The sequence below is a fragment of the Diadema setosum genome, chromosome 4, assembly GCF_964275005.1.
Source record: "Diadema setosum chromosome 4, eeDiaSeto1, whole genome shotgun sequence".
In the NCBI taxonomy this organism is placed as follows: Eukaryota; Metazoa; Echinodermata; class Echinoidea; order Diadematoida; family Diadematidae; genus Diadema; species Diadema setosum.
This window is the reverse complement of record NC_092688.1, coordinates 139,251-156,359: the sequence shown is the minus strand read 5'-3', so window position 1 is coordinate 156,359 and position 17,109 is coordinate 139,251. Positions and strand designations below refer to the sequence as shown.

Here is a 17,109-nt window from a genome sequence, read left to right as displayed (position 1 = left end):
CATCAGCTTGATATTGACATATGTTAAGGGTAGCAATTATTCCCCCTGCTTTCTGAAAGAGGTTGGTCCATTGCTCTTTCATAATTCTAGAAAAGTGAATTTTTGTTGAATTTCCTTTATATTTTCTTTGTATTGTTGTCCACTAATACGTCATATCCTCTAGTAGTCTCCTCATCCAGCGGTTCCAACACCAAAACTTAAAAATTTTTTTTAAAAACTTTTGCATCGATTGTCCGATTTTCCTCAAACTTTCACTGATGTGTTCTACTAATGTTGCTGCTTTCACTCAATCCACATTGCTTTTTGGGTTTACCTTCCCTTTAAGATAGAGATAAATGATCGGTGCTATTGGTGATGCCTTACACGGCAAAATGGGCTATCTTCGTGTTAGACCGTTTTACCGTAAAATATCAGTGACCGTGCCATCTAACTCGTAGTTAGCTGATTTCAACATGTTTATAACAACGTGACCTACCACGGTCGCCGCATGTCTTCAGCTAAATTCATTAAGTTTGCAAATTTTCAAGCCCCGCACAGCTGTCACGCGCGCACGGTGTCTGGGACTGGCTCCCATCATATCAGTACACACAGTCTACCGTATCCTTGACTAATAAGGCACATATTCTGCTAAAAATTTAACTGAGTTTAAACCAGTCTTCGGTCTATTAAGTAGCTGCAAAGTGAGCTTATTGTGTCAAGTAATTGTGTCAAGTTGATTTATTTCATTTCCAACAAACAAAATAATTGGAAGTACAATGAAACATTCGTATACACAGATGTCAGAAAATCACTACCACAATGCGATGAACAGAAATAACAATGTAAAAAAGATACAGGTAAATTATCAACAGAAATACAAAAAATAACTGTTATGTCACTGTGGTAAATACATAAACAATATTGCTGGAAATGGAGGGGACTGCTAAAAAGCAGAGCTTGTAGAATGCAGTCCCCTCATACAGAAAAAAAACATACAGTAGCAAAAACAACAACAACAACAACAATTTCCCTCTGCGGTAGTAAAAAAAAAAGACAGACAGAGTAATACACACATACATGCACACATACCAACGCACATTGACAAACACAAGGCGGCTCTCTTGTAAGGAAAGATTGATGAGAGGATAGAAAGATAGTGAGGAAGGTAGTAAGTCCGAGGTGGACAGGGGAGGGGGAGAGGAGAATTTTATAAAATGGTTTAAAACACTAAGTTTAACCCTAAAAAGACTGGGCTATTTTGGTAGCTCGAAAGACTGGGGGGGCCTAAAGGGCCCCCCCTTAAGATCTCGGCCGTGGATTGCGCGATCGCCGTGGAAATTTGCACAATGGTAGTGTGCAATGTAATCTACAAGATCGTATATTTAAATTTTACTTTTTATTTTATTTTGATTTAATTATGCTAATTTATGCGAGAAATCAGACTCTTTGATCTAAATCAGTAAATAAAGCTCCAAAAGTGCTCATTTTTGGTCTAATTATTCTTTGTGGCATTCTTAGCAAATGTACTTGCAAAAAAATTCGGTATCAAAATTAATTTCTTATTTATTTTATTGTTTTACGAATTTCTTATGTATTTCTTTGTTTTTTTCGACCTTTTGTTTTTGTTGTTTTTTTAACAAAATTTGTGGCAGACACTTTTTGAAGCATAATACTCCTAAAACAAATTAATTTTAGCTATTGAGAGTAAAAATAAGCATATTTATATGAACCATGTGAAAAAACTCAATTTGCATTGACTTTGTACACAAAATCACATTTTTGAGCCATTTTCGGCCTCACGTGCATGTACAAAAAGTTATGTAACTTCAGAACCGTACCCCCGGGCGTCACAAATTTGGTGTCAAAATGTGCGGGAAACTCGAAAGAAAAAAGTCATAGAGCATCGCGGCGAGAGCATCGCGCAAAATGTCGAGGGGGGGGGCCTTTGCCAATGCAAAGCATCCGACCAACAGCCGCTGCTTGCCACCGTGCCGCTGGCTGGCGCAGTGCGATGGCTAGCTGGCCGGCTATCAGCTAGGAATAGCGCTATGCTTACCATGCATATTCTGTTATGCAGCGATGTGCGCTGCACACTGGTCAGGCTAGGACTCAGGAGGTATAATAGTCGTGACATGCAAAGATACAGCTTGCACATATGTATACCAGTAAAACTATACACAGTCCAAGAAAGTCGCACTCAGGTGGCTGCCACGCTGCCAATTATATATTTAGGTGGATTTGTGGAGTAAAATTTTCTGAGAGGGAGAGTTTCTTCTTCCATTACTAATGCACCATGGTCCATCAACAATCATCTCCATGGTGGCTTGAACCAAGTCTGCAGATTCTAATTCGGGTTTAATCTAAACCCGAAATATACTTGGGTTAACTAAACCTCCCTAGCAGAATACAAATTAAACATCAGGTCTACCTAAACCATAGGTGAGTCTGAAATGGGTTCTAACTTTGGTCTACAGTAGAACACGGGCCTCAGTCATTAACGGTCACAATTAGTAAGTGCTGCTTGCAGCACGTATGCAGCTGCAAGGAACAGCCCGGCCACTGGTGGAGTCGGAGCTGAGCTCAACTAAGCAACCCTGCCTGAACTGATGACTGGACGGCGTCGATCACGCCGTCCTGACAACTAACTTGCAGGCACAAAAAATAACCATGGAACCTGGGAACAGTGGGAAATTCTTGACAGAGAGCTTCGACTTCTAATAACATATTGTAAGTGATCAGAACGTAGTAACACGACAGTGAAATAACTTACGGAAAATTGTCCAGCTGATGTGATATTCGTTTGGTTCAGTAGTCAGTAGCTAGCAATAGCAGCACTAGCTACAGGCGCATGCACCGTTAGCGTTGCATGCATGCAGCAGCTGCCGCGCGTGCTGCATATACCATTCATTCTGTTTTTACCATAAAAGTGAGCTGCTATTAAACATCAACTTCACGTGCTAAAACAGTCTATCTTGGAGTTAGACCGTTTCACCATGTACACTTGGCTTTGTTTTACGTAAGGTTTCCATAGACCGTTTTAGCGTGAGAGCACAATGGCACTTGATGTTCGTTTCACATGGTAAAAGGGTCTATCTTGAAGATAGCCGATTTTTACCATCAGTGATTTTGATTGCAGTTACAAGGAAAAATGGTCTATGTGTATAAATTTTGTAATAACTCTGGATTAAAATAAGCATTTGAGAGAAAAATTTCTTTCATGTATATATTTTCATAATACTAACAATCACAAGCCATCCTCTTTACAAACACACCATACAAATACACCAAACTTTAAACCCGTTTTTCTATGAAGTAACATTTCTCAAGATAGACCCTTTTACCATGTGACAGCCGAGTGGCGGAGGCATAAAAACTGCTGGTCCAGATGACTTTGTTATAATGGGAATCTCCTGCATATCTAAGAATGTTTTTTGAAGCCTGTCAATGTTTGTAATGTGAAATAGCCAGTCTTGCCTGTTTCTTTGCAATCTGTTTGCTAGATCCTGCCTCATCATAAAGCCTCTTGCCTCCACCTTTCCTTTCACTTCTTGGTCTGTTTCTAGCATCAGGTCTCCTCTCCTCCACCTGCCGACTCCACGCTGCCTCATCTTCAGCAGCCTGCATCAGAAAAGTAATTATTAAAATTGTAACAATAACATACAACAGTGAGACTCATTATTTGATAATCATACATGACATGCAAGACATTGAATGTTGAAGGGATGATACAGTTCTGGTTGAGATGGGGCACTTCCAACTTTTTTTGTGTGTGAGATAATGAGAAACATGTACAAGATAGCTCACTCTCCCCCTCTCAAGATAGCTTTCTCTCCCCCTCTCAAGATAGCTCCCTCTCCCCCTCTCAAGATAGCTCCCACACCCCCTCTCAAGATAGCTCACTCTCCCCCTCTCAAGAGAGCTCACTCTCCCCCTCTCAAGATAGCTCCCACTCCCTCTCAAGATAGCTCCCACTCCCCCTCTCAAGATAGCTCCCACTCCCCATCTCAAGATAGCTCCCACACCCCCTCTCAAGATAGCTCACTCTCCCCCCTCAAGATAGCTCACTCTCCCCCTCTCAAGATAGCTCCCTCTCCCCCTCTCAAGATAGCTCCCACACCCCCTCTCAAGATAGCTCACTCTCCCCCTCTCAAGATAGCTCACTCTCCCCCTCTCAAGATAGCTTTCTCTCCCCCTCTCAAGATAGCTCCCACACCCCCTCTCAAGATAGCTCCCACTCCCCATCTCAAGATAGCTCCCACACCCCCTCTCAAGATAGCTCACTCTCCCCCTCTCAAGATAGCTCTCCCTCCCCCTCTCAAGATAGCTCCCTCTCCCCCTCTCAAGATAGCTTTCCCTCCCCCTACTTCCCTCTTACTTTAGCTCACTCCAGTTACCCTGCATCCTCTTTATCCTCAGATAGCTCTCTCCTGGGCCCTCACCCACTAGCTCCCTTTCACCCTCTTCCTCTAGCTCCCTCTTATGACTTACTCTCGCTAGCAACCTCCCACCCTCTCCCACTGTCTTGTCCTGCTTCAACCTTCCCCATTTCACTTTCAAGTGTTTTAAAGTTTACCCTGCATGCCCTTCACCAGCCAAAAGGTTCACTCACCCGCTTCCTCTGTTCTGTAACCCTCTTCATCTGAGTCTCCACTCTCTTGACAGCTGAACACCAGGTATCCAAAGTTCCTTCTTCACGTTCAAAGTTGAGAAAAGCCTCAAAGACAGTCTCTGGCCAGTCATTTACTGAGTGGATGGCTCGATGAAACACCTTTCTCACATGTTTGCTGTCCCCGTAACACCTGAGTTTGGAAGATACAAAGGAATTGTTTACTTTTCATTGACGATATATCAAACCTAAAAGGGCAGGGGCACAGAATCTACTCTTTCATTATGCTATAAAAGTGAAAATATGTTGATTTTTTAATAGATTTTCTTTATAACAGTCTTTACCTCAATTGTAGATATTTTAAAAAAAGTTTTTTTTTTTTTAAAAACAAAAGATTAATTTGTTCCCCAATCGTTATAAAAAAAGACTGCTCATTTTGGAGTATTTTGGTTTCCACCTTTGGGCATCCATGAAGGCCAAACGAACTGCAGCCCCTTCCAAAAGATGGATCACTGCCAAGTTTGGTAAAAATCTTATCATGTATTTGAAAAAAAAAGATGAAAGATTGATTAACATTTATCCCTTAGGACACATCCAAACTGGTATTACACCCTTCTTTGGTACCCACTTTGGCTACCTCTGCCACTTTCATAAGCAGCTCTTAGTCTGTACATGTAAGGTATCTAAATGCAATAAAATTTTGCTCTCATATTTCTTGATCTGGATAAGAAGACATTCAAAATTTACCTAGTTTTGGGCCCTGCACTCATAATACAAAACATACCAACAAAAATCACAACAAAATGTACAATATTACTTTGCAATAATTATTTTAGATATCATACATAAGAGGTCAAAGTTGCCAATACATCTGACAAAATTATATTAATAAGTTCAGATAATATATATGTAAGAAATTTTGAGATTTTGTTTGAAACTGTCAATCAGCATCTGTCTTCTCAGTGGGTTTGGTAAAGAATTCCAGATTGTTGTTGCAGCATAAGAAAAAGTCCTTTCCCAATTAGACTCTGTACGGATGGAAGGTATGACAAGTAAGTTTTGAGCAGAGGACTGGAGACAACTAGAAGGCTTGTATGGGGTTATGAGTTCTGTGATGTAGTGTGGGGCTGTTCCATGTAGTGCTTTGAAAGTGATGAGGAGGATCTTGTATTGGATGCGATACCTTATATGAAGCCAGTGCAGATCTTGAAGGATTGGGGTTATGTGTTCACGTTTCTTTAATAGCAAAAGTAACAAGGAGGGCAGTGGAATTTTGACTTTGTGAAGCTTGGAGACCTGCTTGTCTGGGAGGGTCTGACCAGCCCATGACTAAAGTACAAAACTAGTCAATGTTGTGATCTGAGTCTTCAAAGGCAACGCTGCACACTGGCACTGGTCAAGCGGTCTCTGACCAGTCAAAATCACTGTCGGACTAGTAACTTTTCTCAGGTTTGGACAAGTAAAATATGAAAAAAATTGATACCTACAGGCTACTGGTCTGACAGACAGGTCGGTCCAGTAGAAAAAAAAAATGGGTTAGTGTGCAGCCTTGACAAAGGCGAGGTCAATTTGGCATATTGGTAAACCTCATATAAGTTCACATACATACACAAGATAGGAAAAAAAAATCTGTTGAAATGTCAACTTCTCAAAACAGTAAAATAAGTCATATTGACAGTGTACTGATACCAATCATCTGTAGGAAGATCAATTCTATTGTCTGCTTGACAATGAAATCATGTGATGTACAAGTAGTCTCACCTCTCCAAGTTGACATAGAGCAGCCACATCTGTGCCTGACTCCCATGACCCACTGACATGATGTCATTCCACAGCTCACGCATTCTTTCTACATTCTTGCAGTACTTGGCCTTATTGGGTTGAATATGACAAGAAATTTGATAAACAGACATCCTGAAAACAATTATGATATGAACAACAACAGGAAACAAACACACACCCAAACATCCCTCAACTTAACAATACATCATCACATAATTCCTCACTATTTTTTTTTTCTTATTAGGGAGCTTAGATTTGAAACGCGGACATTAAAGATGACAATAGTATTCGCTGTTCTCTTCCCTGTGTCGTGCTGGAAAGTAACTTTAGATTAAGTGAGGATGGACACTACTGTATCAGTATAATGGTGCCCCCATATGATCAGGGCATCAGGTAGTTCTCTGTGTCATGAATTGAACAAATGCAAAAGTAGTACAGAACTCGTAGTGAAAATGTAGAGGACACGAGATATAAAGAGATTGATTTGGTAAGCAGTTTTGTGCATACTCAGAATATTTCTCTTTCCTCTGTACATCCATATCTCCCTATCGTATAATTCTGAGGAAAACAGAGCCCTGTAATGTGAACCTAAATAATGTCCAGTCATCAAATCATACATGACATCTGGTTAAGCGTAGTTTCACTAAGGATATTAATCGAAGCAAGTACTTCTAAAGTCTTGAAGGAAAATTATGTTTCATCTTGAATTCTATACATTACAGTTGTACATTTTGCTACTATATGTCTGCACAAGCCAGGAAAGTTACAGGGTAACTTTTGCAAAATGATACCATGCTCTCACTGTGACTGTCATGATAGTGTAATATATCACATAATTTACCAGCTCATCTAGGAAAATAAAAGACTTATACTATGGGTGTAACAGAAAAATCAGCAAAAAAAAAAAAAAAAAAAAAAAATTGAAGCAAGGAACAAAACAGAGGAAAAGACAAGCAGTGTGTCTAATGGAACAACACTCATATAGCAGCACAGAAAAATAATGAAAAAAATTGAACTAGAAATATTGCTAAGGCAACTGGTATGCCTCCGCCATAATGCATGATTCTCCTAATAGGTCTATAGTACATGTGGACAATGTGTGATTACATTTTCACAAAATTGGCAAAATATTAAAATGACAAGTTTGTCACAAATGTGTTGAATGTTCACCTTCCTTTACCTGGGTTTAATTGGATGAATAGGAGAGCATGTATTTGGGGATCTAAGGACTTTAACTTGACTTTGACCCATTCATAAGTTTATGCATTGAGTAATTTTCAAGGTATGGAGAAAAAGTGCAATTTCTGTATTGAAAAGTACATTGTTACCATTTTCATCTGGAATTTGACCCAAAAATTCATAGGATAATCACTGTCAGGCAGAACATGCATAAATATGTAGAAAGAGTCAAGATAACTTGAGCCACTTCCAAGATATGGAGGAAAAAGTTAGTTCAGCACTTTCCCTTGATCTTTGACCTTTTGACCTTTGAGGCAAAAAAAAAAAAAGTTTCCAGAGAATCTCTATTAGGTTATACATGCATACACCAAGTGTCAAAAAAAAGGAAAATAATCCTGCTGGCACTGCATAAATATGAGGGAAATAGTAAAATTTTGAAGTGTTGCCCTTGACCTTTGACCTTTGACCCCATGAACCCTAAATTCTCTAGATTATCACTGCCAGTAAGTACATGTATATATACTATGTTCCATGAAGATACCTTGAACAATTTCCAAGTTATGGAACAAAAAAGTAAAGTTTTAATATTTCTACTTGACCTTTTGACCTTTGACCTCATGACCCCAAAGTTTCACCTGAGAATTTTAATTTGGTAATACTAGTATACACTACGTAAGTTTCAAGAAAATATCTTCAGGCATTGCATAGATATGGTGGAAATAGTGAAATTTTACATATTTGACCTTGACCTTGTGACCTTTGATCTTGAGCATGTGCACCTAAAAGTTGATAGGCACAACTTCACCCCCTAATACACATACATGCCAAGTTTCATTAGGATACCTCAAAAGGTTTTTTAGTTATGCTGTCCACAAAATTCATCACGGACGGACAGAAGGATGGATGGACGGAAGGACAGACGGACAGAAGGACGGACAAACGGAAGGACGGATGGACGGATGGACGGACAACCCGAAAACATAATGCCTCCGGCACCACTTCGTGGTGGAGGCATAAAAACTCTATGTGTACAAATGAAAATAGTCCACAGCAGCAGATGACTCCAACTGACATATGTAATATAAAGACACTGTGCTCCTGTTGCATGCACCTGTGGTTTTTAACCTCATCTCTCACACATTTAACAAGATTGAGGCTGCTTCAATATAGATTATGACAAAGCTGAACTTGTCCTTTCAAAATATGAGATACTGTACATACTGTATATGCCATATATTTCGAGAGTCTAAATTTTTGTGAATCGGGACTTCCTGCCTGATAATTTCACGAGTGGTTAAATTCGCGATCATGGAGTCCTATACTGAACGGAAAAATGTATACGCGTACGTCACATTCATATCGGCATTAGAGTTAATATTTTTGCTTGTTTTTAATTTCGCGAATAGCAGCTGACTAGCAAAATTCTTTAAAATAAAAACCTCGCGAAATATTCGGCTTATACAATACATAAAATGAAGACTAGACTCACCTCAACAAAAGCTAAATACTGTTGTAAACTGGAGGAGGGGTCACCTTCCATGCCAAAAACTGTCATTAGCAGAAAATTCAGTATGGATGTTATCTTTTGCCCTAAAGTGTGTTCCATTGCAGATATGGTACAAGTTTCAAGTTTCAAGTTTATTTTCCACATCCCATGAAAAAGAAAGAAAATGAAATCAATGTGAAATCAATGTGATTTTATTTTTGTGAGTACCACTATAAAAAGGTTTTTATTGGGGTTTTCACAGAAATAACATTACTTCCACAAAGTAAATTACTTTCTTAGCACCTTGATTAATTAGATGTTTTTTTATCTGCCAACACCTGTGTATATTTACAATTTATAACATTCACCCTCCAATCATGTTTTCACTTCTACCTCATAATGGTAAATTGAGCAAAAAGATTTTAAATAATATACCCAGTAAACACTAGGATTGAATATGCTACTGCAACAACTGAGAAAACTTGTGAAAAGAAGTCAAGATAAATCTAATTATATATCATCCCAAATAAATATAGTCACAACATAAAGAATAAAGCTTGGAATTCACTGAAAGCTTGCAACATGCCAAGACTGGCCATATGATGATTTCTTGCTTAGAAATAAGAACTAACTTTGTCTGCTAAAATATTGATATAATATAAATTTAACATAAAGGAGCATGAATTTGAATGATAACTAAATGATCATAATGACAATCATAAATCTTCTACATCACTATTTTGTTTCTTAAGATCAACCCTGCAACAATAAAGACAAGTGAATGAAATGATGTAAACATTAAGAGGCACTCACACTGAGCTTGATAGACTATGGCTCTTCCGACAGTGTCTCTCAGTGTCTCAAGCTCTTCTTCATGATCTGTGCAAAACAGAAGTTTAGTAAGTTTAGTATTATCACACTGATGACAAAACCTAAAATACCAGTTCAAACAATTCAATTCAATTCTACCTGTATTTCCAATTTAGTATGTAGATATAAAAATGCTTGTGAATATGAGCAAATTGTACAAAAGTGTAGATATAAAACAATGAAAACATTCACAAGACAAGGAAAGATTATGAAAAAGAAGAAAAAAAGCATGGGGAATACAGATAGCATAGGTACAGTGTACATTAAATACACAAGCTCATTAACATTGTTTGTGCAATTGATCAGAAAATGGTATGTGCGTGGAAAGCCAGAATAGGCTTTTTATGTTGCACATACACCGCAATATAATCATTATAAAAAATAACTCAATCAAAACAAGCAATTAGCAGTCCCATAAGGTGCACCAATACCTTGGAAATCAAATTTGTGTGGGGCTAGAAACAGCCATAAAACACCTGTGATAGCCCCTGAAAGTCACATATTTCAATAAATCAGATCACATCTCTATAACAATTTGGCACTTGTGCTTCGCGCATTAAAGTTCTGCTGTGTGAGCACCGGTACTGATGTGTGCAAGTTCTAGCTATTTGCATACATTTTCATGAATAATAGTGAGATTCCATGTCGACTGGTTAGCTAATTGCGCGCAGTCACTGCATATCACTATCGTTCAAGACATATTTGGGGAAAAAAATATATAAATAGTGTGATCATTTGATTGAAAGAATTAAAGTTAAACCGCAATAAACAACTAGAAATGTTGCTACGGCGACTGGCATGCCTCCGCCATAATGCATAATTCTCCTATAGGTCTATAGTACATGTGGACAAAGTGTGTTTGACAGTTTCACATAATTGGCAAAATATTACAATGACACGTTTGTCACAAATGTGTTCAATGTTCACCTTCCTTGACCTATTTTTAATTGGATGAATGGGAGAGTATGTATTTTGGGATTTGGGGATTTGAGGACTTTTTACTTGACTTTGACCCTTTTATAAGTTTATGCATTGAGTAATTTTCAAGGTATGGAGAAAAAGTGCAATTTCTATGATAAACAGTAAATTGTTACCATTTTTACCTGGCCTTTGACCCTTGACCTTTGCAACTATAACCCTAAAATTCATAAGAGAATCACTGTCAGGCAGAACATACATAAATATGATCTAAGTTTCAAGACAACTTGAGCCACTTCCGAGATATGGAGGAAGAAGTTAAGTTCAGCACTTTCACTTGATCTCTGACCTTTTGACCTTTGACCTATTTGAAAAAAAAAATAACTTCCCAGAGAATCTCTATTAGGTAAAACATGTATACACCAAGTTAAAAAAAAAAAAATCCTGCAGGCACTGCATAAATATGAGGGATATAGTCAAATTTTGAAGAGTCGACCTCGACCTTTGTCCTCTGACCTTTGACTAAATGACCCCCAAATTCCCTAGATAATCACTGCCAGTCAGTACATGCATATATACTATGTTCCATGAAGATACCTTGAACCATTTCCAAGATATGGAGAAAAAAGTGTCATTTTAACATTTTCACTTGACCTTTGACCTTTGACCTCAAGACCCGAAACTCTCACCAGAGAATCTTAATCAGGGACTACATGTATACAAGTTTCAAGAAAATAGCTTCAGGCGTTGCATAGATATGCGGGAAATAGTGAAATTTTGAGCATTTGACCTTGACCTTTGACCTCGAGCATGTGCACCCAAAATTTGACAGGCACAACTTCACCCCCTCATACACACACACGCCAAGTTTCATTGGGATACCTCAGAAGGTTTTTTAGTTACACTGTCCACAAAATTGATTACGGACAGATGGACGGACGGAAGGACGGACAACCCGAAAACATAATGCCTCTGCCACCACTTCGTGGCAGAGGCATAAAAATTGAGGAGATAAAAATTCGAGTATTTTGCAGAGGGCATGTCTCAAGTAAATTCTACATATGTGACTGTGCATCACAAAACGAACAAAAAGTTGCACCCCTTGATTATACGTGAGGACTCAAAAATGGTTAAACAGGTCAACCAAGTCAATATTAAGTTTTTCATATTTTCTGGAAGAGCTACCCTTCTTCTACATTTTTCAAGTTTGGGATCATAAAATGAATGGGAAAGTGGATTTTCAGCAGTTTTTCTACAACCCTTCTTTGAAGAGTAGTGAGATCAGGTGTGTCTTAGAGGCCCCTTTTCATTTCTTGATTAAACCCGTTGCTCACTCTTCCCTTCCAAGTCTGATAACTATGGAAGAGATGGGGCTACTGTTTTGAAAGTTGGCACTAATCATGAACAGAATGTGTTAATTGAACATGCTCAATTTCATTTTGATCTGATAATCTCTTCATTGTTGTTACTCCAGTGGTTTACATCCTGTTTTTTGTCCCATTCATCATACAGCGAGCATGGTTTGGTAAAGATTAAACGCTTGAATAGACAGATAGACCCTGTACTTCAGAGCCTCTTTTCTCGGTTCACACTTTTCCAGAGTGTGTGCTTTCTTCCCAATATTTAGATAGGTTAGGAGAGTCCATTTCAATTGATTTATATCATGTTAAAGCTTAGAGTCTGTTCTTTCAGAATCTGCCCTAAACTAGAAATCTATGTCTGGCGACTTTGTGTTTGTTTTGTGATGCAGGGTCACATATAGCAAAAAACATAATACTCGGGGTATTGGTACACTTTAACAGTACCTATTAAGGGGGTTTCACACCGAGCTTTACGTACTGTTGCGTAGAGTTGCGTAGTGTTGCGTAGTGACTACGCAACACTACGCATCTGTATGCTGTGAGTACGCAACTCTACGGAAGAGTACGCCGAGGGACGCAAAATACGTACGCGAGATGTATGTTTAATTTTTTCGCGTACCCTCCGCATAGAGCAGTGATACGCAGGTTTTACGCAAGTCTACACAACACTACGCAACTTTGCGCCATTTATACGCAACAGTACGCGATCAAACCGTGTTCACACGAAGGCAATTTTTCGGCTCGCATATGACATGGCGTAGTGTTGCGTACTGTTACGTAGACATTTGCGTAGATTTGCGTAGACCTGGCGTACATTTACGTAGTGTTGCTTACAATTGCGTAGACTATTATTTTTGGTGAAGATTTGGCATTTCAATATGATCCATGTTTGAAAACTGCATGATACCATTTATCCCACTGGACTCTGAATGGCTGGTGAATGTATCTTCCTGTGCTCTTCGAGTCTTCATTATGTAGGCCTATTGACTGCAAAAGGCCGAAAAGGAAGAGCAGATTGCTGTGGTAGGTGCAATAATTCTTCTCCTGCTCATTTTTACATACCTCTAGTGATCAAGATGCAGACAATTCGCCAGAACTGTGTGAACTAATCTGGCAATGAAGCTCAAGCGGGAAGTTCCCTAAATCACCGAAGTAGAGGAAACAGAACGTGCTTCCAGTCTTATTAGTTTTAACTGACCAAGAAAGGGTACACGTTCTAATGGAGTGGGTTCAATAGCACCCGATAGTCTGTGATAAGGCTCGGGAAGACTATAACAAGGAGGCTAAGAAGCTGCTGTATCAGTCATCAAAAAGAAAAAAAATATATATATATTTATAGGCATATATATTTTTATATATATATGGAGATTGGGGTAGAAGGTATGCTACAGTATAGTGATCAACCAGGCTAGCACACACAGACATGAGTGAAAACTCAACGAGATAAAGTTGGCAGGCTAGTAAAGATTTCTGGAGGAGCATCAGGGAGAATCGGTATAAAGACATGTTGTCTCCTCATGTTATTGGTGGCTTGGATGCCCAATAAGGTAGAGGAAGCTACTGCAATTGCAAGTGCCATTTAATCACACTGATCTAAATGATGGGTATCTCATCTTCCCATGGCACCATGAGGTAGCTCCTTTGCTCATTTTCTGCTCTGCTTGTGTTGCCACGCTACAGTTGTTCTATGTCTGGCAGGTGGGCATTGTACGTATCTCCACGAACCTGAAGTTACTTCATGATAATGCTGCTGGTCATCTTGATCAAGTGAAGGTTATGGCAAGTTTGAAGCTATAGGTTCTAAAGATTTCCTGAAATTTGTATCTTATTGTGTAATTCTCGGTGCATGTCGTGTCAAGAGTTTATTGAACGCCTGTGGCTTAATTCACATGAAAATGATATGAAGAAACATCGTCGGCATGCAGTTTTTTTTTTTTTTTTTCATCAGTTGTTCATATTGCCCCTTGGTCGCCGCTGGATCCGAGATTTGACCCACATACTTCTTAATTCTGATTCTTGCAACATCTTATTTTCTTTTCTCTTTTTTGCAAAACGTTCGTATTTATGCGAATGCTGTTTCTACGACAGCTAAATACTGGAGAACTGGAGATACCAGCAAAAGATTTAACCTCCCCACCATATCATGTTTGAACAGCAGGCAATTAGTGGAATAAGAAGCAGAAGGCTATGCTGAAGTAGCTCTGCAGTTTCATCAATTTGTGCATACGCCCGCGGTACGCAACTTCCCGCAACTGTAAAGCAACTCTACGTGGCCTGTACGCCCGACCTACGTTTATGTACTCAACTCTACGCCCGCTACACGCCGAATAAGCTAGGTTGATATGCGCTTCCTACGCAACCATACGTAACCCTACGCCGGGACTACGCAAATCCTGCTCGGATCATCACAATTATTTTTCATGAGTACGCAGCCGATTTTGGCATAGTCGCTACGCAACTCTACGCAAAGCTTGGTGTGAAACCCCCTTAAGTGAAGTTAAGTCAAAACAAAAGAAAGAACAGCTTGTATGACATAAATTTATCCCCCCCTAAGATCTTGGCATTGGCAAAAATTGGTAAGCCCATTTTCTCTAAATTATACTAATTTATGCATTTTTTTTTTGTGCATCAGATTTTAAGCACTACATCCCTAAATTAAGCTTCAAATGGGCTATTTTTTTTCTATAAATAATTTTTGTGGTATCATTAATAAATCAATATGAAAAAAGTTGCAGTGTCAAAATCAATTTCTTATGTATTTTATTAGGTGATACGCTATCAGCGTATCACCTATTGTGATTGTCAAAATCTCTCTTTATTTTTTTTTATTCTTCTTTCTTTCTGGACAATTTTGTGTCGTCAATATCTCAAGAATGACATTACGAAATAACATGACATTTTCAGTCAACATGTCTCATGACAAAATCTAGCCACAATAAGGTTTTCATGACAGTTACATATCTATGACGTCATCTAGGCGCCATTTTGTGATTTTCGGACCTTGTCACATGATCGATCATAACTTCATAACGAGACATGAAACTCGTCACTTTAAAGACGAGTTAGGTGATACGCTTAGGGTCATCAGATATCGGTCACCAGTGATTGACAACGAAACAATGAAATATAGCGACTTTAAGTTATATTTCTGCAGTAATATTTTAGCAAAGTCGATTTTTTTGGACCTTTATTATTCAGATCATATTGTTAGTAGCAATGCAAACCACATGGAAAGTCCTGTACGTGTGTCTGTGTGTGCAAGTAGGCCAAAGTAGATTAACAGGTTTTCTTAGTACAGTGTATCTCTACGATGACGAACAAATATAAACACGAACAAATTGAAACACGTCAATACAGTGTTTTAAAGATCGTCTTGACTTTAATAGTGGTCTATAAAAAATATGAACTCCAGCCCTTATTTCCATAACCAAAACTGCTATATCCAATCTTGTCATTAATATGATCAGTTTGGAGAGCTCTTAAAGCTACAAGCCTGTAAAATTTTCCAGCAATTAAGCAATGAATCATCCAATTCAAAACAAAGGAAAATATAGCGAGTGCGTGTCTTTACAGAATGGGATTTATACCCGGACGAAATATGGTGCTATATTGTACTAGTAAATACTTGCTGACTTATTTTAAGGGCTCTGCTGGTTGAGTATCCATTGTTAGCTAAATGAATTGTAATTTGGCGATAAACAAAAATTCCCACGAGCAACAGAAACACTCTAACCTCCGATATAAAATAAGGGAAATTGCGTGTTTGTGTTCGTGGGGATGTGTATACTTGAGGAAATAGTGAAACAAATGACAAAGGAGTGAAGCTGAACTGCCTAAGAAAAAAAAGGAAAAATAAAGAAAGCCCTTGCAGCTACAAGCCTGTGAAATTTTCCGGCAGTAAAAGCAATGAAACGTCCAAAAACAAAACAGTGGCAAATAGAGAGAGTGTGTGTTTGTTTACATGACAATATGATTTGTACCTAGACGAAAGCGGCATTACCTCAACTAAAAGAAAGAGACATAGCTTCTAACCACGTAACTAAATGGTAAGTCTTTTCGAACCAAGAGTGTGGAACGTAAGATGAATCATGACGATCACCCGTGACCGACACATCTTCAAAGGGAACAGTTAGAAGTGGAAGGAGTGTCAAGCATATTGTCTCACCAAAGCAATGAGACAATGACTTTTAGGCATTCCATAATTTCGCTCTAAAATCAATGGTATTAATCATGTAGGCCTACCATTGCTTGCATAGTCCATAAACTTTGCTTTACAAACTTTCAGTGAAACGTGTCATAACATAACTATGTAACTCCATTAGCAGTGACTACTAGATAAACAAAGATATATCAAAATGAACGCTTAGCACATATAACTCAGGGGATTATAACCTGATACTCTGCTCTTCACTGCTAAGATGGCAACAACACTCATCACCTACGGCTGCGTATAGAGAAACAGCCATTACTTAAATAACAGTTTTGCCTTTTATTTGGCAGATCGACACACAACCCCTTTAAACACACTGTAATTGGCACGGAGGGACATGAAAGAACTCTTCACTAATACTAAACAGCATATGCATTCCACTCATGTGGCGCAAAATACCTCTAAAGCAACATAAAGCCTGTCTACAACTCCGTTATTGGGTCAAACAATACAGTATGAAATATCACAGAGATGAGCGAGACGGTATACACCTGGCTTAGAGTAAATCAATTCAGTTCTTTTTCCCACACAAGTTGAAGTATTTATATAAATGCATAAATCCCCACCTTCAGTATAACAAAACAAACGTAGCGAAAAGGGAAGAGAAGACGAGAGCTGGCAAAAATATACTGCACAACTGCAATTTATAACCTTTTGTGTGACAAGTGAAGCAAAATGTATTAGATGTTATAGCAGTTGTTTTTTTAGCATAAACAGA

The 17,109-nt window shown here is 38.6% G+C and overlaps 1 protein-coding gene across 2 annotated transcripts in view; it reads right to left on the bottom strand.

Annotated features, from left to right (window-relative positions):
* LOC140227496 (squamous cell carcinoma antigen recognized by T-cells 3-like) overlaps positions 1-17,109 on the bottom strand; it is a 101,048-nt gene that overhangs the window by 43,722 nt on the left and 40,217 nt on the right. For both annotated transcript variants that reach the window (XM_072307894.1, XM_072307895.1), the window contains 5 exons: positions 9,846-9,911; positions 9,036-9,094; positions 6,347-6,456; positions 4,589-4,778; positions 3,454-3,597 (listed from right to left, as the gene is read on the bottom strand). In XM_072307894.1, coding sequence (XP_072163995.1) covers positions 3,454-3,597; positions 4,589-4,778; positions 6,347-6,456; positions 9,036-9,094; positions 9,846-9,911 — 569 coding nt within the window. The remainder of the gene's footprint in view (positions 1-3,453; positions 3,598-4,588; positions 4,779-6,346; positions 6,457-9,035; positions 9,095-9,845; positions 9,912-17,109) is intronic.